At 46.6% G+C, this 23,368-nt stretch overlaps 1 protein-coding gene across 1 annotated transcript; it reads left to right on the top strand.

Annotated features, from left to right (window-relative positions):
* The first annotated feature begins 2 nt into the window (after positions 1-2).
* Positions 3-22,808, top strand: LOC148144322 (uncharacterized). Its single transcript, XM_087975317.1, has 3 exons — positions 3-285; positions 18,436-18,449; positions 21,182-22,808. The coding sequence occupies exons 1-3, from the start codon at positions 3-5 to the stop codon at positions 22,253-22,255; spliced, it is 1,371 nt and encodes a 456-aa protein (XP_087831443.1). The 3' UTR covers positions 22,256-22,808.
* The last annotated feature ends 560 nt before the right edge of the window (positions 22,809-23,368 follow it).

Genomic DNA, 23,368 nt, shown 5'->3' with positions numbered 1-23,368 from the left:
CTATGGTAGCAAGCCTTGTTGCAGTGATTTCTAAGCTTGAAGAGATAATCGACACCTTCATAGAGTCCAGGAGCAGGTGGGAGTCGCTTTCGGTCGCGCTGCAGAAGCACGACCGAGATATTGAAAGAATCGAACATCGAGTCGGAGGGGCGGAGCTAAAGGTCGCCACCTCTGAGGCTGCTGCAGAATCAGCCGTGGGTCGGGTCTGGACTCTCGAACAGCGAATCCGGGCCTTGGAAGATCACATCAACAACCTCAAAAATCGAGGTCGTCGAGAAAATATTTGTTTGCTGGGCCTTCCCAAACGGGAAGAGGAAGGCCAGTTTACGACGTTTCTGGAGCAGTGGCTTCCACAATTATTGAATCTGGAGGCTGGATCAGGCCAGGTCAGGGTAGAATGGGCCCACCGGGTTGCAATACATAGGCCCGGCTTGGACCAGCGCCCCTACCCGGTCCTGTTCTGGCTGCAGTGCTTTTTGGAGAAGCCGATGCTCCTGGAAGCTTCCAGAAATCTTAGGAAAGATCCCCAAGCCATGATTTACAAAGGATCCAAGATTATGCTATTTCAGGACTTTCCCCCAGCTCTGGTCCAAAAGAGGAGGGCGTTTAAGGGATTTAAACATTCAGTGCTACCCAGCAGCACTACGTTTTAGCCACGAAGGGTCCGTGTATAACTTTGGATCGCTGGAGAAGGCCAAGGAATGTTTGGACTCTCTTAGATAAATTGTAAGAGTTAACTCGTGTGGTGAATGATGTTGTTCTGCCCTCCCCTTCTCTGGTTCACCTTATTTTTTCTCTTTTATTACTTTATTGCTTAATATTATCTCCAGGGAGTAGGGAGGGGGTGGGGCTTATTTGTTCTCCACTCTGCGATTTTCTCCTCTTTTTTTTGTAAATATAGAAAGGCCTGGTGGTCCAGTAGATTTAGGTGAGGAGGGGTCTTTGCTTTGTCTTATTCTTTCTCTTAAAACGGGGTTATTTCCCCCTGCTATTTTGTATTACCATAATTAATTATTATCTGCTGAGACTGTAATTTTATAGTTTTATATGTTTATACGTGGTATTAACATCACCAAATATATGTAGGTGTTGATGTGGGTGGGTGGGGAGGGGGAGGAGGGCAGGATACTCATTGTTAACTTTAGCTTGGTCATACACTTGAATTTTCTTCACTTTATTATGGAGTGCGTGGGTCGAGGGTGGGGCACTGGTCAGTAGAGGATATGATGGGTTTTCGGAAAGGAAGTGATTCCCCCGGAAACGTGGGGAAAAAATCTCTGTTTAAACATGTTATGTTTTTTTATTTAGAAATCGTTTTTTATTATATTAGTGTGAGTGTTATAAAGAATCTCTATTTTTGTGAATTTTCTATGGTCCATGCTCAGGGTGTTTTGGATGGGGTTTCTCCTCCCGGGGGTCTCTGACTTGCCTGGACGATTATGGTGTGTCATTCGCTTAAATGGTGCACCTGGAATGTCAAGGGGAGTAATTCTCCAATCAAAAGGAAGAAAATATTACCAAACCTCAAAAAAGAAAGGGTTGATATAGCTCTTCTACAGGAGACCCATTTATTGGATTAAGAACACTTGAAATTACAACAGGGTGGATTTGATCAGGCCTTCTTTTCTTCCTTCAGCTCACAATGTAGGGGAGTAGTCATTCTTATTTGGAAGAATCTCCCTTTCGAAATCCTAAGTCAGATAAAAGATGAATCTGGGCGATATATACTAATTAAAGCCCTTATAAATGGAGAGGAATATGGGATTTTAAACCAGTTTTGTCCCCGGCACATCCTTTCAAATTTATAACGGAAGCCTTCTCCAAACTGATGGTTCTTGGTGCTTGTCATACAATTATAGGGGGAGACTTGAATTGCATTATGGAGCCGGAAATAGACAGGATACCCAAGAGTACTGCGGGTGGATGCCCCAGATCTGGACAATTGGCGGATTTGAATCAAGAATTAGGATTAATAGATGTGTGGAGGTGCATCCACCCGCAAGGCAGAGATTTCTCTTTTAACTCTAATCCACATAAATGTCACACTAGAATTGACATGTTTTTTGCCCCCTCGAGTTTTTTAAATTACATATCATCCTGTAAAATAGGTGATATGATAATTTCTGATCACGCTGCTGTGTACATGGAAATCAAGGCTAGGAACAATGAGGCATCCCCCTGACATTGGCGTATGGATTATAGTAAATTTGCAAAATATTTTTCTCAAGAATTTATAGCTTTCTTGGAAATTAATTCAGGTACGGCTAGTAACCCGTCAATGATGTGGGAGACTATTGAAGCTTATGCGCGAGGTCTGATCATTTCATACTCGGTGACCCAGAAAAAATTAAAGGGAGAACAATAGCATCTACTTGCTGCTCGCTTAAAAGCAGCTGAAACAGCATACGCTGACAGACCTTCTATTGCCAAATTACAAAGGGTTATAACCCTTAGGACAGCTCTGAATACCGACTTCACCCAAATGGCAAAGAGGGAAATATTATTTGCAAAACAAAGATTATATGAATTTAGCGATAAACCTGGGAGATGCTTAGCATTTCTTGCAAGGAAAAAAAAGGGCCCCTCAATCTATCACAGCTATCAGGGAAGTTCTGGTACTCTGACTCACATCATAAAGGGATCAACACAATCTTCAGAAAGTTTTTTTTATTCTGATCGCAGGATTGTGAAGATAGAGCTAGGAGGATGCAGTCCTTTTTTAAAAGCCTGGCCTTTCCGGACTTAATCCCGGAACAGGTATCGGTCCTGAATGCTCCCCCAACAACCCAGGAAATACTTGACACAATCAGGCAACTTCAGAGCGGTAAGGCACCTGGCCCAGAGGGCATTCAGGTTGAATTTTGCAAAGAGTTCACAGGAGTATTAGCTGGCCCACTTATGGACATGTATAACTACTCATATACGTCAGGGCTGCCTCCTGCCTTTACTAAAAAAGGTGAATATCTCCCTTTTTTTTCAAAAAAGGAAAGGATCCAGAAGATTGTGCATCATACAGACCAATATCCTTGCTAACTGTAGATTTTAAAATTCTCTCTAAAACATTAGCATTGAGGCTAGAGAGGGCCAGAAAAGAGGAGCAGACTGGGTTTATTAAGGGCCGTAGATCATCTAATAATATTAGAAGGGTCTTGAATGTGAATCAAGTCTGTCATCAGGAAAAAATACCAGGAATAGTAGTCTCATTGGATGCGGAGAAGGCATTCGACAGGGTTGAATGGACATACCTGTTCTATACATTGGAAAGATTTGGTGTTGGAAACGTATTTGCCAAATGGGTCTCAACACTGTATAATGATCCCAAAACAGTTGTGATCACCAATGGATTAGGCTCAGGTAGCTTCAGTGTGGATAGGGGCTGCTGTCCGGGATGCCCTCTCTCTCCGTTGCTATTCACGCTAATAATTGAACCACTGGCGGAAGCGATACGGGCTGACTCTAATATAACGGCCCCGAGGGTTGGTACAGGTAAACATAAAATTACCCTATATGCAAATGATCTCCTTTTTCTTAGTAATCCTCTGATGTCCAAGCCCCTCTCCATCCAAGTTATTAATGCATTTACAGGTACAAAATTAATTTTTCAAAATCAGAGGCATGCCTCACTAGTATGTCCCACTTATTGGACCGATCCCACTTCCCCTTTCGGTGGTCTCTTGGGCATTTTTATTACCCCAGTATTTGGCCAGCTATCCAAGGCCAATTTTGTGCATCTATTGGAAAGGGTAAGACAGGACCTTTAACGTTGGGGAGACCTTCCAATTTCCTGGCTAGGTAGAATAGCCCTAATTAAAATGAATGTCTTGCCCCGTCTCTTATACCCTATGAGAATGCTTCCGGTGATGCTGCCGAGGCCGGCACTCCGCAAATTGTATGGTTGGCTGGGTTCTTTCATCTGGAATCCTAGATGGCCCCTCATTAAGTTAAGGAAGCTACAACTTCCACAGGCAAGGGGGGAGGGCTGGATTTTTCAGACTTTAGGAAGTCTCAGTTAAGCTACATAGCTGATTGATTGCGGGTCAGACATGACCCAATCTGGATGGACATCGAGGCTTCTCAAGTACAGTGCCCTCTTATTAACCTCTTATTTTTAGATCAGATGAAAATCATTACGAGCCACTGTAGAAACCCTACAATACTCAACAAAATTAAAGCTTGGAATATAATGCGGCAAAATGAGGGTAATTCACAAAAAACATCCCCCTATACTCCTATAGTGGGGGCATGGGGTTTTCAACCGGGGCTTACAGATGCCACATTCAAATCCTGGAGATCCAGCGGTATCTCCTGTTTAGGGGATCTGTTTGAGAAGGGGGTCCTGATGTCTTTTGAACAGCTGCATCAGAAATTTGGATTACCTAACGGAGACCTCTTTCGATACTTCTACATTCGAGACTACATACAGAAGACGACTGCGTTATTAGATGTTCTCTATAAATCAGATAGAGAAGGTAGATTGTTGTGGCCAATGGGTGTACCCTCGGTCAGCACTCTTTATCATTTATTACGTGATGATGTGTCGGAAGACATGGACCATCTGCTTAGAACATGGGATCAGGATTTGGGGCTGGAAGTTTCTACAGAAATGTGGAATGACATCTGGGAAAATGCCAAAAAAAAATCTCCGTTTGTAACAGAACCCAGGCCATTCAGTTAATGATACTTCATAGGGCCCATATGGCCCCAGAACGATTGGCAAAATTTAGGAGCATCTGCAATGCGTCCCAAATGTAACACAGAGGTGGGCATTCTTACACACCGCTTATGGACATGCCATAAGATCCTCAAATACTGGACCGAAGTAGTAAACGCCCTGACAGAAATCTTGGGAATGGAAATTACAGTAGATCCAGTATCTCCTCTTCTGGGTTTCTCAAGCTTACCTTCTGTGGATGTGCACGGGAGGAAATTATTTTCCATTCTCTCCTTCTATGAAAGGAAAAATATCTTGGTAAACTGGGTGGCTGAGGGCTCTCTAGGACTTCCAAATTGGCACAGATTTATCATGGAATGTATTCCCCGTGACTTCCTTACAAATATGGTGCACCAAAAAACTGAATTATTGTATAAAATGTGGCAGCCCTTTTTGAATTACATAGATACAGATATTTCGGCCATTCTTTCAAGGGCTTTCATTTAGTTGAGGTAACAGTTCTGGCTGGTCCCTTGGGAGAGGAATCCCGCATGAATACGGGTTTTATTACAACTTATGTTAACTCATTACGAGCATGTATTTCACTACTTCATTACCATGTTATCCTTTTTTCTTTTGACTAATGTAAGATATTTGATCATACACTCTGGTTAGTTATAGGTTAGATTCGTAGTTAGTTGAGTTTTGTCTTTTTCTTTTTTATATCTCTTTTTGTTTCACAAGTTTTGGCTATTTATTTAAGATTTAATTGTATATTAGTGTTCGTACTTGTGCTTTTCTTACTTGTAAACTGGTAAAAACATGTTAAATTTTCAATAAAAATATCTTTTTTTTTGAAAAGTGCATCTGTACAGATGCATGAGTAAGGGGAGAGCAGAGGGATACAGATTCAGAAATTGTGCAATAGGTTTAGACAGGGGATTTGGATCGGCTTAGGCTTGAAGGACTGAAGGGCCTGTTCCTGGGTTGTAAATTTTCTTTGTTCTATGTTGAGGTTGTACAGGATGTTGGTGAGGCCATTTTGTTTAGAGTACTGAGTACAGTTCTGGTCACCCTGTAATAGGAAGAATATTATTAGAGATGGTTCGGTAAAGATTTACTTTGACGTTGCCAGGAATGGAGGGTTTGAGTTATAGGGAGAGGCTGGGATCTTTTCACTGGAATGGAGGAGGTTGAGGGATGACCTTCCTGAGATTTAAAAAATCATGAGGGGTGAAGGTAAGGAGAATAGCGAGGAACATGCGGGGTTATGTAGAGTCAGGGGTGGGGAAGTGAAACAAAATTGTGGCTCTCCCCTTTTTTCCTCCTTTTGGCATTTGGCCAGTTGAATCTGTCCGGAAGGGGCCTGGTCCTCCTGCCAATCAGAACCCCAGCCATTGTTTGAATGCGGAAGTTCGACCATGAGCTTCTGAAGTTGCTGTTGCTCCTCTCTCTCTGAATGAAGATTGAGCTTCAGTCCAGACTGCAACTTCCTTTCTCTGTTTAACATCTGGGAGTACCGCACTCTCTTTTCTCGCCCTCTTTCCCATTTCTTTTCTCATCCTTGGGTTCAGCTGTTTGTTTGTAGGAGCTGAGGGAAAAAGAAAGTCAATTGAGGTGAAGGGACAGACTCTGGAAAAGGTTGGTCTAGATCTGTGCCTGTTAATGTTTGACAGGCTTTGTTTCCTGAGCTTGACACATTTACTTGTCTGGCAAAAAAGGATGGCCTCTTGATCCATGTTGGGGATGGAAGTGGATTATGCTGTGGGTGACTTGCTGGTAGTAGTCCAATAAGTATTGGATAAGTAATCATGACACACAAACCTTGAGTTATTGACTGTTTATTTGGAACTCACGGGGAGAGCCAAGTCGACCTAATAGTCTCAAGTCACTCCGACGAGAAACAGAGTTGTGTGATTCTATAGGTTACAATCATTTAACAATTAGCAAACTGTTAATTGCAGGAAATTGAGCAAACTGAGACACTTTACCCAGTCACGTAGTGTCTGGACAGTGTTGGTTAGTAGCTGATGTGTACAATAGGTCCTTGCAAAGAGAAAGATATTCCCATGCAAGGAAATAATTTGTTTATCAGGTAGCAGTACAGCTGCAAGGCAGGCTGTCTCTGTTGAGTCTGGGAATTAAGGGTAGCTGGGACAATGGATAGATCAGCCCTGATCTTAATGAATGGCAGAGCAGGCTGGATTGGTCAAATGGCCTACTCCTGCTTCTATTACTATGAAACTGTAACCCTGCATTTCCCATGGCTAACCCACCAAACCTGCACATCCCTGGACACTGTGGCCAATTTAGTATGGCCAATCCAAATCGAGGCCAGTGAGCAATGTAGTGATGTGGAAAATGAACATCAGAGAACAATAGAAAGGGACAAGGAGAGTAAATATACCAGCAATCAAAACTGGATACTAATGTCACAAAAACTGAAACGATACATGGTGAGTCTGAATGTGTGCTGCATTGTAACAAAAGTGAATGAATTAACTGCACACATTGGAAGTGAATAATTATGGTCTGAGACTCCTCACAGAGACATGGCTTCAGGATGGCAAGGATTGGATCCTGAATATTGAGGTGTAGTCAGATGGGAAGCGAGGTAAAGGCAGAGGGTTGGCACTGCTCATCAAAGCACTGATCACACGGTAGTCTGGTGTCAGCTCGGGTTTCAGGGCCTGATTTCCCTGTCCTCTGATCTCCCTGTTCCCACAGAGTAAGATGTCGGTCTGTTCTCAGCTTTGCTGGACTTCTGCAGAAGCTTTCACGCCTCTTTTACAGCTTCCAGAACAAGAAAACATTCAGTCAATCGAAAGCCACACCACAATCTACCAGAAATAGGGCTCACCCAGGATTCTGATAGGGTCCGACTTGAGGAATTCTCTCTCCCTTCAATGTAACTATTAGTATTGGGGCAAAGTAACTCGTATGTCAAATCGTTTAAAGCAAAGTAGTCAGGAGAGGAGACCTTGAGCAATTAACTAGCTTTATTCATTGCCATTGGGGAATACCTCTTAGTTTAAAACAAAGTCCGACGTATTCCAATAAAATACAGAATGTTACAAGTTTTATGGTAAAACACAAGCCCCACTCTCCATTAATTATGCAACTGAGGGGCAGTCGTAAGGTTCACATACATTGTCGAGACCTACATTTCTTAATGTCTACAAAACTGAATGTTATCTTATACTGCAGGTTCAGCTCAGCTCGAATTACCGATAAGGGACAGAGAGAACCAATCCATCATTCTATGAAGCAGCACAGTCTAATGTCCTGAGGAGCAGAGACAGCCTGCAGTTGCAAGGTCAGTCTATCAAAACAGAATTCCTCAGCCAGGGCTCAGACAGCATTATGTTAACAGGCTACATTTTACTGCAAACATTGCTTTGTGACAAAATGGCTTCCATGCAGTTTTGTCAATTTTGATCAAATTCTCCCACAATCCCTCCTTTTTATTAAAAAGAAGAGATTGTGGATGTCAGCAAAAGGAGGAATTATACCCAGAGCCAGGGGGATTGTCAGGGGTTGGTGTTTGGAGATCGGACTGATAGTCCTCGGGTTCAGTAAGGACAGGGGCAGAAGGCTCCAGGGATTGGGAATCATCATCAGGGGTTTCATCAGGAATGGGAAATCTCAGCATCTGGGAGATCGCTGGAGAGGAGGGCCACAACAGTGAACTGAGCAGAGCACAGGATTGTCTGCGGGGTGACTTTGGTATCCAGTTCCAAAGGCAGGGGGAAAGAAAGCTGCAAGTTGCTCAAACTCCATAAGGGCTCGCTTGGTACGAGTTCAGGATGGATAGGGATATGGGCACATACCTAGCAGCTAGAGTGGTTGACCTAAAAACAAAAGCATTATAAAAAAGTATTAAACTGTAATTCCTGTTTACTAGAGGTTATCAGGCCCAATCAAACATAGTTAGTGAAAGAAAGATAAGGAAGAGTGCAGTGAAAGGCAGAATGATCAGGCTGAGCCATTCACGGATGAAGGCTGAAGATGTGTCTCTGACGGGGGTCTTCTGATGTTCCTCCAGGAGGTGGCGCTCGTTTGCATTGTGTTGTGTGTGTCCATGCGGCCTCCCCTTGACCCTGACTGCTGACCGGGTAACCAGCAGGACTAGGAACGGGCCTTTCCATCTCAGCTCCAATATGCCCCGGTCCTAATGCTGAGGCTTGGCGTACCCATGAATGTAAACTCTAAAGAGTTTTGGTTAACTGATGCAAATATTTCCCACTTGACCAACATTAGAGTGTCAGCTGTTTCAGCCATTGGGATGGTTTGATTCATCTACTAAATACATCTACTCTTATTCGACAATATACGCGAGGTGATTCTATGAAAGCAAGTTGTAGACAGGGAAAAAGGCTGACCAGGCAAGGAGGTGGTTAACAAACACACTCTCTCTGCCTGCCTGCGGCTCTCTGTCTATTTTTTTTCTGTCTCTATTTGCATGCCTGCGCCTCTCTCTCTCTGCCTGCCTGCCTGCGCCTCTCTCTCTCTCTGCCTGCCTGCGCCTCTCTCTCTCTCTCTCTGCCTGCCTGCGCCTCTCTCTCTCTCTGCCTGCCTGCGCCTCTCCCTCTCTCTGCCTGCCTGCGCCACTCTCTCTCTCTACCTGCCTGCGCTTCTCTCTCTCTCTGCCTGCCTGCGCCTCTCTCTCTCTGCCTGCCTGCGCCTCTGTCTCTCTCTGCCTGTCTGCGCCTCTCTCTCTCTCTGCCTGCCTGCGCCTCTCTCTCTCTCTGCCTGCCTGCGCCTCTCTCTCTCTCTGCCTGCCTGCGCCTCTCTCTCTCTCTCTCTGCCTGCCTGCGCCTCTCTCTCTCTGCTTGCCTGCGCCTCTCTCTCTCTCTGCCTGCCTGCGCCTCTCTCTCTCTCTGCCTGCCTGCGCCTCTCTCTCTCTCTGCCTGCCTGCGCCCCTCTCTCTCTCTGCCTGCCTGCGCCTCTCTCTCTCTCTGCCTGCCTGCGCCTCTCTCTCTCTCTCTGCCTGCCTGCGCCTCTCTCTCTCTCTGCCTGCCTGCGCCTCTCTCTCTCTCTGCCTGCCTGCGCCTCTCTCTCTCTCTGCCTGCCTGCGCCACTCTCTCTCTCTGCCTGGCCGCGCCCCTCTCTCTCTCTCTGCCTGCCTGCGCCCCTCTCTCTCTCTCTGCCTGCCTGCGCCCCTCTCTGTCTCTGCCCGCCTATGCCCCCCTCTGCCTGCGCGCCTCTCTCTCTCTCTTTCTCTCTCTCTCTCTGCCTGCGCCCCTCTCTCTCTCTCTGCCCGCCTATGTGCACCTCTCTCTCTCTGCCTGCGCCCCTCTCTCTCTGCCTAGCTGCGTCCCTCTCTCTCTGCCCGCCTATGCCCCCCTCTGCCTGCGCGCCTCTCTCTCTCTGCCTGTCTGCGCGTCTCTCTCTCTGTAACACTCTTCAGCTTTCTACATGTCTCAGTTAATAGTTGCCCAATGTGTCCTGTATGCCAAATTCATTCAAGTCTGGACATCCTGAAGCGAGCAATTATACTTCAGATTTCTACTCGCCAATTAAAACTAACATTGGGCACTCAAACAGATCGGGGGCATCCTGAAGCATGCCACGGACCTCAGTGTGGGTCCAGGGCTTATCAAATAGGGTTTCACCTCTCGTAACCCTGGGGTAAGCAAATTCATTTTTCTAACTTTGTAAAGCACAAGTGCTCTCAGCAACATAACGTCAGGACACTAGGACCCTGTTGAGTTCTCTCACTCGTATCTTGTGGCTGAGTAGGGAGAATTGTGTCATCATTTCTAACAGCATTTTTGTCCCTGGCCAGCTTTCCCCTTTATTTTGGACACAACAAAATCAGCAACCACCCTCTATATTTCATCTCTCAAACGATATCGGCCGGTGACCTGGCAGGACCCGGGTATCTCCTGCCTGACTCGCCAACTGTGGGGGATGGAAATAAAGCCCCATGTCAGGAAAGAATTTGTTTATCAGGAAGCAGTACAGCTGCAAGGCCAACTGTCTCCGCTGAGCCTGGGAAACACGAGCTTTAACAAGCAGGCACTAAGCTGAGATTCAAAATGGTTTCCAGGCTTTAATATGTGACCAAATGGCTGGCCCAAATCTAACAATTCTCCCACATCATCGCAGGGAATAAAACAAGAAAAATGAAACAAAATTAGAAATAGGTAGGGGATCGTGCTTAATGTTTGTTCATTACGAAGTAAACAAGAAATAGCAGTCTCCCAGGATTCGTATGGTGCCCTACTTGAGGAATTCTGTCCAACAAGTTTAATTGGAAGCAGTAGCTTTCGGAGTGCAGCTCCTTCATCAGGGGATTGTGGAATATAAAATTGTAAGACACAGAATTTATAGTAACAGTTTATAGTGTGATGTAACTGAAACTATATATTGAAAAAGACCTGGATTGTTTGTTAAGTCTCTCATCTGTTCGAATGACCATGATAGTTTCAGTTCTTTCAAATGTAAATCACAAAACCTTTTAAAATAGTTAAATCCTCAAGTGAACTTTACCAATTGGTATCGTGTCAGTCCAGATAATGTATTGAAGGTGTGAGCTCCCCTGTGTGAGACTGTCTGTGGCACAATGGTTAAACTGATTTACAGAATCTTACATGGAGTCATGCAGTTTTTGAGCAAAGTAAGACATAATTCTGCAAGTACGAATTCACCCAACAAATTTGTGCGTGCGTGTGTGTGTATGGGGGGGGGGGGGGGGGGGAGGAATGTATATTTGCAGATACATTCTATGTGCATTTTTTTAAGGAAAAATCTGCAGGCAGTCAATACATGTAATAGTTTGTAAATTCGACTTTGGAAACAGAACCAGTCTGACTCAAGATTGGGATACAGGCAGACTCTGACCTCACACCTTTAATGCATTGTCTGAGCTGAGATGTGAGCTTTTGCTATAAAACCTTGTTATCTCGAGAAGGTGACAACAAGAAGTTCTGGGGTTTACATTGTAATGATATCTGCAACCTATTTGAAAAGGTGGAAGACTTAACAATCCAGGTTTGTTCAATATACCATTTCAGTGGCAGGACACTGGAATGTTTTGCTCTAAATTGTGTCTTAGGATCTTATCTTCCACAACCACCTGATGAAGAGGCAGCACTCCAAAAGTTACTGCTTCCAAAGAAGCCTGTTGGACTACAACCTGGAGTTGTGTGATTCTAGAATCTGGTTTCTAGTATCTGCAGTCCTTGTTTTTACCTAGTTGATTTTAACCTTACAGTGAATCCTCTTGCAAAGATGCCTGCCTTGAAGAAGTTTTCCTCCTCTCTCTACAAGAATCTCAAAGAATCCCTCTCCCACTGCAACTCCCAGGTCATTTCCTCTGCCCTGAAGCTCTTCAACCATGTCCTGAAACAGACTCGCTACCACAGCCACATTTGCTTCCTCAGTGCCTGTCTCCGTAACCAACTCATCCTACACAGATTCCGGACCACCTTTAAACCAGCAGAGTTCGGATCCGAACAGGCCACTCCATCCTCCTGTCTGACCTATCACCTTCATCCCCACCCGTATTCATCCATTGTACTCTTTGCTACCTTCCCCCACCCTCCTCCCTGACCTATCCCCACCATCCCCACTCCCATTCACTCCTCTCATTTATTGTACTCTACACTACTTTCTCCCCACCCCCACCCTCCTCTCATTTATCTCTCCACCCTGCAGGCTCTATTCCTGATGAAGGACGTTTTCCTGAAACATCGATTTTTCTGCTCCTCGGATGCTGCCTGAACTGCTGTGCTTTTCCTGTACCACTCTAATCAAAAGTGGATTGGCCATGTTGAATTACCCATAGTGCCCTGGGATGTGCATGTTAGGGTGGATTGGCCATGCTAAATTACCCATAGTGCTGTGAGAAACGAACCCCACTTAATCAATAATTTTCAGTCCGAGTCAAAGAGTTCTGAAGCAGCACATTTATTCAAACATCTTGCAAGATGGGTGGCTGTATGAAGAGAGACACACCCGACAGTAAAATACAGAGTGTTTTATACTTTTCTGAGGGCTCTCTCGACACCCCTACACTGAGCAATAAACCTGTTATGAGTGTCTATTACATTCTATCCCTTTATTTGGTGATTACTTGCGCCCGTTATTCCTTCATTTGGTAATTCCCTGCACCCAAGCCTAAGCCTATCATACTTATTAATTACCTCGCTTGTTTTTCTTTAAATCTGCCTTATTTGGCTCTCCTTGTTCGTTACAGCCTTCCTGTTATTTTGTCCAGTTCCTCTTATCTTATCGAACCGTCTGACTTCTGAGATCATCCTTTAATATCTTGATAGTCCAAAGAGCAGACCTACAAACTATGAGCTTATTGCGAAATGCCCCTGCTGCCCTTTTTTTTGTGGTCAGCTACAAGTAATTTCCTTGCTTAAAACTATTTCTGAAAAGACCCTTTATATTCTTTAAAATCAACGTACACCTGACAACCAGAAATTTATCTCTCTCAACCCCAACCCCAACCCCGCGCCCCTCTCATTTATCTCTCCACCCTGCAGGCACTCTGCTTCTATTCCTGATGAAGGGCTTTTGTGCGAAACGTCAATTTTCCTGCTCCTCGTATGCTGCCTGAGCTGCTGTGCTTTTCCAGTACCACTCTAATCTAAAGTGGATTGGCCATGCTGAAATACCCATAGTGCCTAGGGATGTGCAGGTTAGGGTGAATTGGCCATGCTATATTATCCATAGTGCCTAGGGATGTGGAGGTTAGGCTGAATTGGCTATGCTAAATTACCCATCGTGCCCAGGGATGTGCAGGTTAGGGTGGATTGGCCATGCTAAATTAGGCATAATGTGCAGGTAAGGTGCATGATTCAGGGTTAAATGTAGGGGATTCGGTGTGGGTGGGTGACCCTTGGGAGGTTCGGTGAGGCCGAGTGGCCTGCTTCCACACTGTGGGGATTCTCTGAAGGGAGGGGTTATTTTGGAAAGTGTTTTCTCGTCCTCGTCTGCTGCGGGCGTGGCGCATGCGCGGTGCGGCGGCCCGCTGTTGGCCATGCCCCGCCCCTTCAGCTGTCACTTTTCCTCGCCCCGCCCCTAGTTTCTCTGTGACGTCACAACGCGGAAGTGGCCCTGTCAGTTTCAAAGTGAATCTCCCGCCCTCCTGACGACTCTTCATCCTGGGAGGGAGACAGAGATGGGTGGAGGGTAAATTGGTCACTTGTAGCAACGAGAGTGAATGCAGGGAGGGAGCAGACTCCGCAAACTCAGGTATGTGTCTTAGTTAGCCAGGTGAGGAGGGACTGAAGGATAGAGATTGGGAAGTGGGAGGGCTGGATATCTTTTCTGTTTTTATTTTTAAAATGCACCCGATTCCCACCAATAACTGCAACAGGTACAAGTACAGCACATGCAATATTCCTCATTGCAGCTTCAAGCCGGTTTTGCATCCTCTGTTCTTCCTCCACTTTGGCTCCAGCACATTCAGCTTCTTTCCCTCATCCACATTCCTCCCCCCCCCCGCCCTGATATTCCAAGCTGACCCGCAAAAGATCGGTTTGTCCCTCCATTCTTTCCCGGTGGCGCCCATTACTCTTGTCTATTTCTTGCCTTATCCGGCCTTGTGCGTGAACAAAGTGTTAGCGTATATCCTCTTTCACTGCCAGCTGCTTCCTTGTTTGCGAAAGCAACATTTCCTCCCAGTTTTCGCCGACACTGAGCCTTCTGACCTCCTTGATTGTGTTTTTTTTTGTTTTTGCAGAAGCAGGAAACAGATGGTTATAACTTTGTACGAGCATATCTAGCTTAACCTACACCCCCTCCCCTCACAGCACCTTATCTGTTTGTCTGTAATATCTACCATTGTTTGCAGGCACATTTCATGTATGCACATTTTAGCTAATACAAAAGCAATTATATATTTCCTTCACATAGCTTTCATTCTTGTTAACTCCACTCTTGGCTGAAACAATTATACCCTGGCGTTAGTTCATTTACCTTGCAGAAGCAATTATGGTTGCAGAAGTAACACTGCTTTACCGATATCCCACAGGGGTGACCCTACAACCTTGGATAAAATAATGTGGGGCATGGCAAGGGTAAATAGACAAGATCTTTGATCTGGGATTGCTCATAGGTTTAGGGTGAGATTTAAAAGAAACCGAAGGGGCAACTCCTAAATACAGAGGGTGGTGTGTGTAAAGAATGAGCTGCCAGAGGAAGTGGTGGGCTGCTGGTACAATTACAACCTCTAAAAGGTATATGAATGGGTATATATTGGGAAGCATTTAGAGGGACATGGGCCAAGTGCTGGCAAATGGGATTGGATTGATTTAGGATATCTGGTCAGCATGGACTGAAGGGACTGTTTCTGTGCTGTACATCTGTGATTCTGGCTTGCCACGAATGTTTGTCACATATGTATGTTCAGTTTCTCCCTGGTGTTGGTGTTAACGCCTTGTTGTCTTATTTTGCTCCCCACATCCTGGGGACATTAACCATTTCCTATCTGGTTGTTCTGATCTGGACTGCCGTCCGGATCTTCAGATTTCTGGGATTGGTCAATAAACACACCTGGAAGTGACTTTGTCAATCATACAAGCAATAGTTTATTCTTTGATATGGCTGGGTCGGGAGACTCTGATCAGCCCAGAAGGATTCGATTAATTCCCAACAGTGTGGAAACAGGCCCTTCGGCCCAACCAGTCCACACCGATCCTCTAAAGAGTAGCCCAGCCAGACCCATCTCCCTCTGACTAATGCACTAACATTATGGGCAGTTTAGCATGGCCAATTCACCAAACCTGCACATCTTTGGATTGTGGGAGGAAACCCACGCAGACATGGGCAGAATGTGCAGACTCCACATAGCCAGCCCCCTGAGGCTGGAATCGAACCTGGGACACCTGGTGCTGTGAGGCAGAAGTGCTAACCACTGGGCCACCGATGAGTACTCCTAGAGTGCCAAAAGAATCCGCCAACTTTTACAGAGTTTGTATAGAACTTATGTACATTGTTTAGAGTCAGACATTGAGCATGATCACATAGTAACAACCAATCAGATCCCGCAAGGTCCTCATGCCCTTTTGACTTGCCCTAGGGCGGCACGGTGGTTCAGTGGTTAGCACTGCTGCCTCACAACACCAGGGTCCCAGGTTCGATTCCAGCCTTGGGTGACCGTCTGTGTGGAGTTTGCACATTCTCCCCGTGTCTGCGTGGGTTTTCTCTGGGTGCTCCGGTTTCCTCCCAGAGTCCAAAGATGTGCAGGTCAGGTGGATTGGCCATGCTAAATTGCCCATAGTGTTAGGTACATTAGTCAGAGGGAAAATGGTTCTGGGTGGGTTACTCTTTGGAGGGTCAGTGTGGACTGGTTGGGGTAAAGGGCCTGTTTCAAACTGGAGGTAATCTTATCTATCATAGTTTCTTGTAGACAACTTGTTCTTGGAATCGTATTTGTCCTGTCTGGTGGTTAGGATTAAACTGTTACTTCTGCGATTGATGGTTAGGTTCAAATTTGCAATTTGTTTTCACTGGATTGACATCAGTCTGTGGTTTCTTGTTTGTTCTGAGTCGTGAGTATCTGCCTGACTCAGTCCCACCGAGTTAGCCAAGCAGAAGCCATTTTGTCCGACCTCCCATGTTAAAGTGGAGATTTGAGGTGGCCCTCAGGAATCCTTTGAGAACTCAGACCTGTAAGGCCTCTCTCTTGGTTTGTCCTGGAAATCATACTCTTTGGAAGCCTGGAATAAAAATCTCTCATCATAAAGTCCCAAAATGCAATTCAATTCAATCCATAGTAGATAAGCACTAAGAGTTAATTCTCTATGGGATTCAACAGCCTCAGCACTAAAATGGTCTCTCTCTCTCGTGTCCTTTTGAACTCTCAAGACAGCAAAGATTTATTTTGTGAATGCCCCGCTTGCAAGAGGTAGTAAGAATCCATTATAATGGACAAGATCCATCCATTAATTACACAAATATGGATAGTGCCGAGTCTTGTTTCAGGGTCAGATTCAAAGACTATCATTCATTTCACAAGGGAACGGCTGTGAATGTTATCACTTGGTGTCCTGTTCACACAGAATCACCGATGATAAAGTAAACGTTCTTAATTGCCTTACAGCATCTTGTTATCGCTTGGTAGCCCAGGTGTCCCTCTCTTTAAGTTCTCTCCTCTTTCTGAGCCTTCCTGCCTGTTTATTTTCTAGTGCAGTAAATGTATTCAATAATTCAGCATTACATTTTAGTCTGAATGTTTAAAGACAAGTTTTAAGGCTATAGACTTTCTCACCCAGATGCCCACACCCTCATTCCTCCCTTTGATTGCACCGCAATCACTGAAAGAGAAGGCTAGTCCAAACGAATTCCCTTCAAGGTGGTCGAGCCATCAACATCCTGCAGAGCGGAACCACCATCTTCGCAGCTCATCTGGTCATATTTATCATCGCCATCAACACGTGTGGGTGAACCATCGCATCGCAAAAGCAGGATCTTCTGGGGCAAATCTATATCACTAAGGGACCTCATAAGCCTAGCAATTAAACACCTACCAATACCAATACCGACAAACAGACATAGCTAAATTGATAAGCCAATTGTACCATGGGCCCGATCTGCAGTTTCCCCAACTGGTCCCTTCAGTCATTCTGGATCTCTGCTTGTATCTTAGTAATATTGCCAGTGAGATCGGGAATGCCCACAGTGCATTTATCTTGGACAATGGTGCAGACCTCACCCTCCGGGCGAGTATATAGTCTAAGGCATACCGATTCTGCATAGAGTAAAGACACAGGTCTGATAATCCCAGTTTACTCTGTTTCAGAGCCTCTTTAGTCTTATTTCCTCGAATGGTCAGGCCGCAAAAGAGGGAATTGCGGTTCTGTTGACTTGTCACTCCTGCCTATCCTTCCAACCTCAGGGTATTCTGGATTCCCCAGCCTATCGGGTGTCCTGTATTGTCACCCAGTCCCTTGGGATCCTTCCAATTGGAGCAAGGTTGGCTGAGAGCGACCGCTGCATCCTCCTCAGATGGAGGTTCCATCGACTTGTCCACTGGCCAGGACAAGGTACTGTTGTGGAGACAAGGGCTCCGATAGTGACCTTATGAGGGACATCTTTGCCATCCAGGACAAGGAAATTGGTACCTTTACCTTAGCTGAAGAAATAATAGTCTGGTTTGGTGTATATTAGGGAGAGTTTGTCAAAATAGGTTACTGAAATGTTACAGCAGGAAGTCTGGTCAGGTCTACAGGAGTAAAGGGTCGACGTTTTGCAAGAGGAGTCGCTTGAGTGCTGTAAAAAATGGGCCCAGATGACTCGAGCACTCGCACTGTATGGGAGACAATGGTCCTCAGAATGCTGTTCCCATTGGGCTCTCCCTTAGCTCTATTGTACATGGTCTTGGTGACAGTATCAGATTCTGAAAAGAGAAAAGGCCTATAAATGCACAAGGGAAGGGTTCCGTTCCAGGTCCATGTGCCGCATAAGGCCTGCTGTACCCCAGCCAGTGATACACCAGCTGTTTGTATACACAGACCGGAGGTATTGGAAAGTGATATTTCTCTTCGCAAGGTCGACAGTAGGAAGTCTGACGAATAGAATGGAATCGGGGACTGGGGACGGGGCAAGTAAGTCATCTCCTGACAGAGAGGAGTAACATACAACTGCCTCTGGAGTGAAGAGCGTTCTGTGGGCCTGTATAAATAAGTTGTTTGTGGATTGAGGAGTTTCCCCTATCAGGCTTCCCTTTTCTCGAATTGGCCCGTCCTGCAAAAAGGGATGGTGTTCCTGGGCGTCCTTAAAATATTTACCATAATAACGGGGTTGATCATTTTTATCCACACTAGGCTTGCGTCTGCAGGTAAAATAAAAAAACCATGGTAATGACATGATAACTCCCACTGATTTCTACTGTCCAGATGGACCATCTGGTCTTTCTGATGTAAGAGTCCATTGCAATAATCAATCTTCATCACGTTCCACACGTCAAAGGCGTCTGGTCTGGTGCACTGGATGACATCTCCTCAGCATGGGTGGTGGATAATCTCTGATCATTCCTGGTCGCATCCATACTTAGTGGCTTTCTCCATCAGAATGTTGTACGTGATCAGAAAGGTGAGGAGATAAGCGATCCCCCACATGTCCCTCCTCTTAGTTCAAGTATCTGTAATAAGATTAACATTAGAACAGCAGCAAGATTCAAAAACCCAAATGGACAGGGTCCACTCCTTTTGTTGGGATTCCAGGATTCTCTCCTCCTCTTCCCCACTTTTGATTGGTGCGGTCAATCAATTTACAGTGGTGCAGGTGGACCCAAGCTGAGCGCCTAGTGACTGTGACCGCCATAGGGGTGGGAAGTAAAACCTGGAAGGGGCCATCCCAACGAGGTTGGAGACCTTTGCCAGTCCAGTTCTTGACGAGCACCAACGAACAAGACTCTACCCGTGACGAGGCTGAAAGGGAGGGAACATCGCTGTAGGCCGCACGCTCCTGCAAGTGAAAGGCACGCATAACACTAGTTAGAGCAAGAACATAACCAATTATTGCTTTGGTCATGTGGTGGAAGTGGATTGAGAAGGGAGCTGAATCATTCCAAGGGGTACGGAGGCAGTGACCAGAGAGACTCTCATCTGGAGACAGTCGTGTCTTGCCCGCAGACATGGATCGCATCTGGAATAAAGCCACAGGGATTAGCATAACCAGGAGAGACCAGACTCTGCCATTAATTTGGCAAGTTTAGTCTTGCATCTGGTTAAAACATTCAACAAGGTCGGCCGCCTGAGGATGATAAGCACCATGCAGTTGCCGACAAATACAAAGCTGGGAACAGAGTTCTCCGTTAATATTACCTACAAAGGTGGTCCATTGTCCGAGCTAATGCACGCAGGTATACTGAAGCGGGGAATTATTTCCTTAAACAAAATCTTCACCACAGTCTCAGCAGTAGCATTAGGAGGAGGTTAGGCTTCAATCCACTTACAAAAGACATCAACAATAAGCAAAACACATTCATAGCAACTCAACTCATTTCTACAACTCAATGAAGTCCAGTTGAAGTGTCTCCAAGGGACCCTCCAGCAAGGGAGTTCTCGTAGAGATACTTGAACTAAGAGGTGGGGGATCGCCTACCCACTGACCTGTTTGATCACGTACAACATCCTGATCGGGAAAGCCACTGACTGAGTATTGATGCGATCTGCAGCGATCTGAGATTATCCTCATGTCATCTGGTGCACCAGATCAGATGCTTTCAATGTGGAGTCGCTTGAGCGATGGCATGAGCTGCCAGAGGAAGTGCTGGGTGCTGATACGATGACAAGTTAATTGGCTCCTGGACGGGCATCTGATTATGAAGGGTTCAGATGGGTCGAGGCCAAGTGGTGGTAAACTGCAGTCATAGAGATGTACAGCACAGAAACAGACCCTTCGGTCCAACCCGTCCTTGTTGACAAGTTAGCCAACCCAATTTAGTCCCAGCTGCCAGCACCCGGCCCATATAGGGGCCAAGTGATGGCAAACGTGACTAGATTAATTTAGGATGTCTGGTCAGGTTGGGCCAAAGGGTCTGTTTCCGTGCTGTGTGACTCTAATTGTCTTCAGTGAAAGCAGAAGTGTGGTTGTGAAGGCTGGACTTTCAGAGTATGTTTTGCCCTGACTGGGAGCAGAAGAGTTTAACTGAAGTGTGTCGGTGTTAATGCCTTGATGTCTCATTTTGCTCCCACCTTCTCGGGGTCATTAACCATTTTGTGTCTGGTCCTTCCTCAAGAAGCTGCGTTGCAGATTTACCCTGAATTGACACTTTTTTTTGCTTCCCAAAATCAGACCTGCTCACTCTCAGCAGGATCCCAGTGTTGTGAAAGATATTAACTTTCAGGTGGAGGTATCCAAAATTCAGAGAGATGTCAGTCTTGATGTTTTTGCTTTTCTGCCCCTGTAAGATTCCGAATCAGCACCTTAAGGGGAATTAGTTAGAGCGGAGTGAGAACAGAGGGGGAAGAGAGTGTGAGATGGTACTTTCAATTTTGTGGAACAACAAAAGAATATTCCACAGAAAGTATAATTGCTTGTTCTGAATTTCTACCCTGCACTGACAGTGATGACTTTTGTAATCTCTTTTTGTAGAGTATTTGAAAATCTGAAGAGGGAAGTTTCAAAATCAACGGATGAAGGGCTAATGCCCGAAACATTGACTCTCCTGCTCCTCGGATGCTGCCTGACCTGCTGTGCTTTTCCAGCGCCACATTTTTCGACTGACTCTCCAGTGTCTGCAGTCCTCACTTTGATGTCAATGTCTGACAGTCACACAATCCATCGGGACCACAACGATTTTTGACTGTGATTTCTGTGAGAGGGATCAACGCTTTTTGGTTCCTGTTTGAGGACGTTTTCAGCATCAGTGGGACTGGACGAGAGACCCCACTGTTGCAGCGCACTGTGCGTGGAGCCTGAAACAGTTATACGGCCTGGAAAGGGGATTTCACGGCAGGGAGGGGCTCTACACGTGTTTGTGTGCAGCTGAAGCTGTGGCGATGGAGAAACCTGAGGAATCCCGCCCTGTGGAGGAACCGTGGAAGTGTGGCGATTGTGGGAAAGGCTTCCGTGTCCCGTCTGCCCTGGGAGACTCATCGGCGCAGTCACACCGGGGAGAGGCCATTCCCCTGCACCGACTGTGGGAAGGCCTTCAGACATTCCTCCCATCTGTTGGCCCACCAGCAGAACCACACGGGGGAGAGGCCCTTCAGCTGCCCTGAGTGCGGGAAGGCCTTCAGCAATTCCTCCACCCTGCTGACCCACCAGCATGTCCACACGGGGGAGAGACCGTTCACCTGCTCTCAGTGCGGGAAGGGCTTCACCTGCTCCTCCCACCTGCGGAGCCACGAGCGGGTCCACACTGGGGAGAGGCCCTTCAGCTGCCTCGAGTGCGGGAAGGCCTTCAGCACTTCCTCCAACCTGCTGACCCACCAGCATGTCCACACGGGGGAGAGGCCATTCACCTGCTCTCAGTGCAGCAAGGGCTTCACCTGCTCCTCCACCCTGAAGAGCCACCAGCGGGTCCAAACAGGGGAGAGGCCCTTCAGCTGCCCAGAGTGCAGGAAGGCCTTTACCCAGGTCTCCACACTGCTGACCCATCAGCGGGTCCACACGGGGAAGAGGCCCTTCAGCTGCACCGAGTGTTGGAAAGCCTTCAGCACTTCCTCCAACCTGCTGTCCCACCAGCATGTCCACACAGGGGAGAGGCCCTTCAGCTGCCCAGAGTGCGGGAAGGCCTTTACCCGGTTCTCCACACTGCTGAGGCACCAGCGTGTCCACACAGGGGAGAAGCCCTTCAGCTGCATCGAGTGTGGGAAGGCCTTCAGCACTTCCTCCAACCTGCTGACCCACCAGCATGTCCACACTGGGGAGAGGCCGTTCACCTGCCCTCAGTGCGGGAAGGGCTTCACCTGCTCCTCCAACCTCCAGACCCATCAGCGGGTCCACACCGGGGAGAGGCCCTTCAGCTGCCCCGAATGCGGGAAGGCCTTTAACCAGGCCTCCCACCTGCTGACCCACCAGCAGGTCCACACTGGGGAGAGGCCGTTCATCTGCTCTCAGTGCGGGAAGGGCTTCACCCGCTCCTGCAACCTGCGGAAGCACCAGCGAGTTCACGTGCCATCGCAGGGGGATTGAAGGAGTGACGGCCGAGTGCCATTATCGATTGGAATATCAACCCGGTTCCGGGGACTCCCGGGTTCGAATCCTGCCACGACAGATGGCGGGGGGGGTGGTGGTGCGGGGGAGAAAGCCCCCATCTGATTCCCTCTCTCACTTGTTAGGGAAGGGAACCGCCATTGTGGGAAAGGATTCACTCAGTCGTTCCAGCTGCATCCTTTACCCGGTCTGGCCTACACGTGACCCCACACCCACAGCAGTCTGGTTGACTCTACACTGCCCCTTCCTGACAAATGAGCGGGGAGAAACTTACTTGGAGACAGGGTATGGGTTAAAATTGCTGAGTGAGGCAATACTTCCTCCGGGTTACAGCTGTACCAAGGATCCAATTACAAAGGGACAACTTGGTGCTGGCCAATAGTAAAGACAGTGAGGGGGTGGGACAGGGGAGGTGTGGTGTGTGCACTTTCACCTTGAGCTGTTCAAAAAGCAACTGCTTTTGCTCTGCCTTTTTGCAGGGGAATCTGAAACTGTAACAAAGTTGGGTTGCAATAAAGGTTACCTGAACTTACCACCGGGCTCAGACTCTCATTGAAAGCTTTGAGCTCCAAGAGGTTTTTGTTTTAAAGCTGCTCATTTCTTTCAGCCTCCTGCAATAAGTTTAGAACATAGAACAAAGAACATAGAACAATACAGCGCAGAACAGGCTCTTCGGCCCTCGATGTTGTGCCGACCTGTGAACTATTCTATGTTCGTTCCCCTACACTATCCCAAAATCAACCATGCGCTTATCTAAGGATTGTTTAAATCTCCCTAATGTGGCTGAGTTGACTACCTTAGCAGGTAGGGCATTCCACGCCCTTACCACTCTCTGCATAAAGAACTTGCCTCTGACATCTGTCTTAAATCTATCACCCTTCAATTTGTACAGGTTGTAGGGGGACTTGGATAAACTGCAGAATTGGGCTGAGAGGTGGCAAATGGAGTTCAATGCAGCTAAATGTGAGGTGATTCACTTTGGGAAACTGACCTCACCATCCTAAGAAAAAGTCTTTCACTGTCTCCCCTATCTAATCCTCCTGATCATCTTATATATCTCTATCAAATCCCCTCTTAGCCTTCTTCTTTCCA

The sequence above is a fragment of the Chiloscyllium plagiosum genome, unplaced genomic scaffold, assembly GCF_037043375.1.
Source record: "Chiloscyllium plagiosum isolate Xiang-an unplaced genomic scaffold, Cpla_swu_hap1 HiC_scaffold_27, whole genome shotgun sequence".
NCBI classification, from domain to species: domain Eukaryota; kingdom Metazoa; phylum Chordata; class Chondrichthyes; order Orectolobiformes; family Hemiscylliidae; genus Chiloscyllium; species Chiloscyllium plagiosum.
This window is presented reverse-complemented; position numbering and strand designations above follow the sequence as displayed.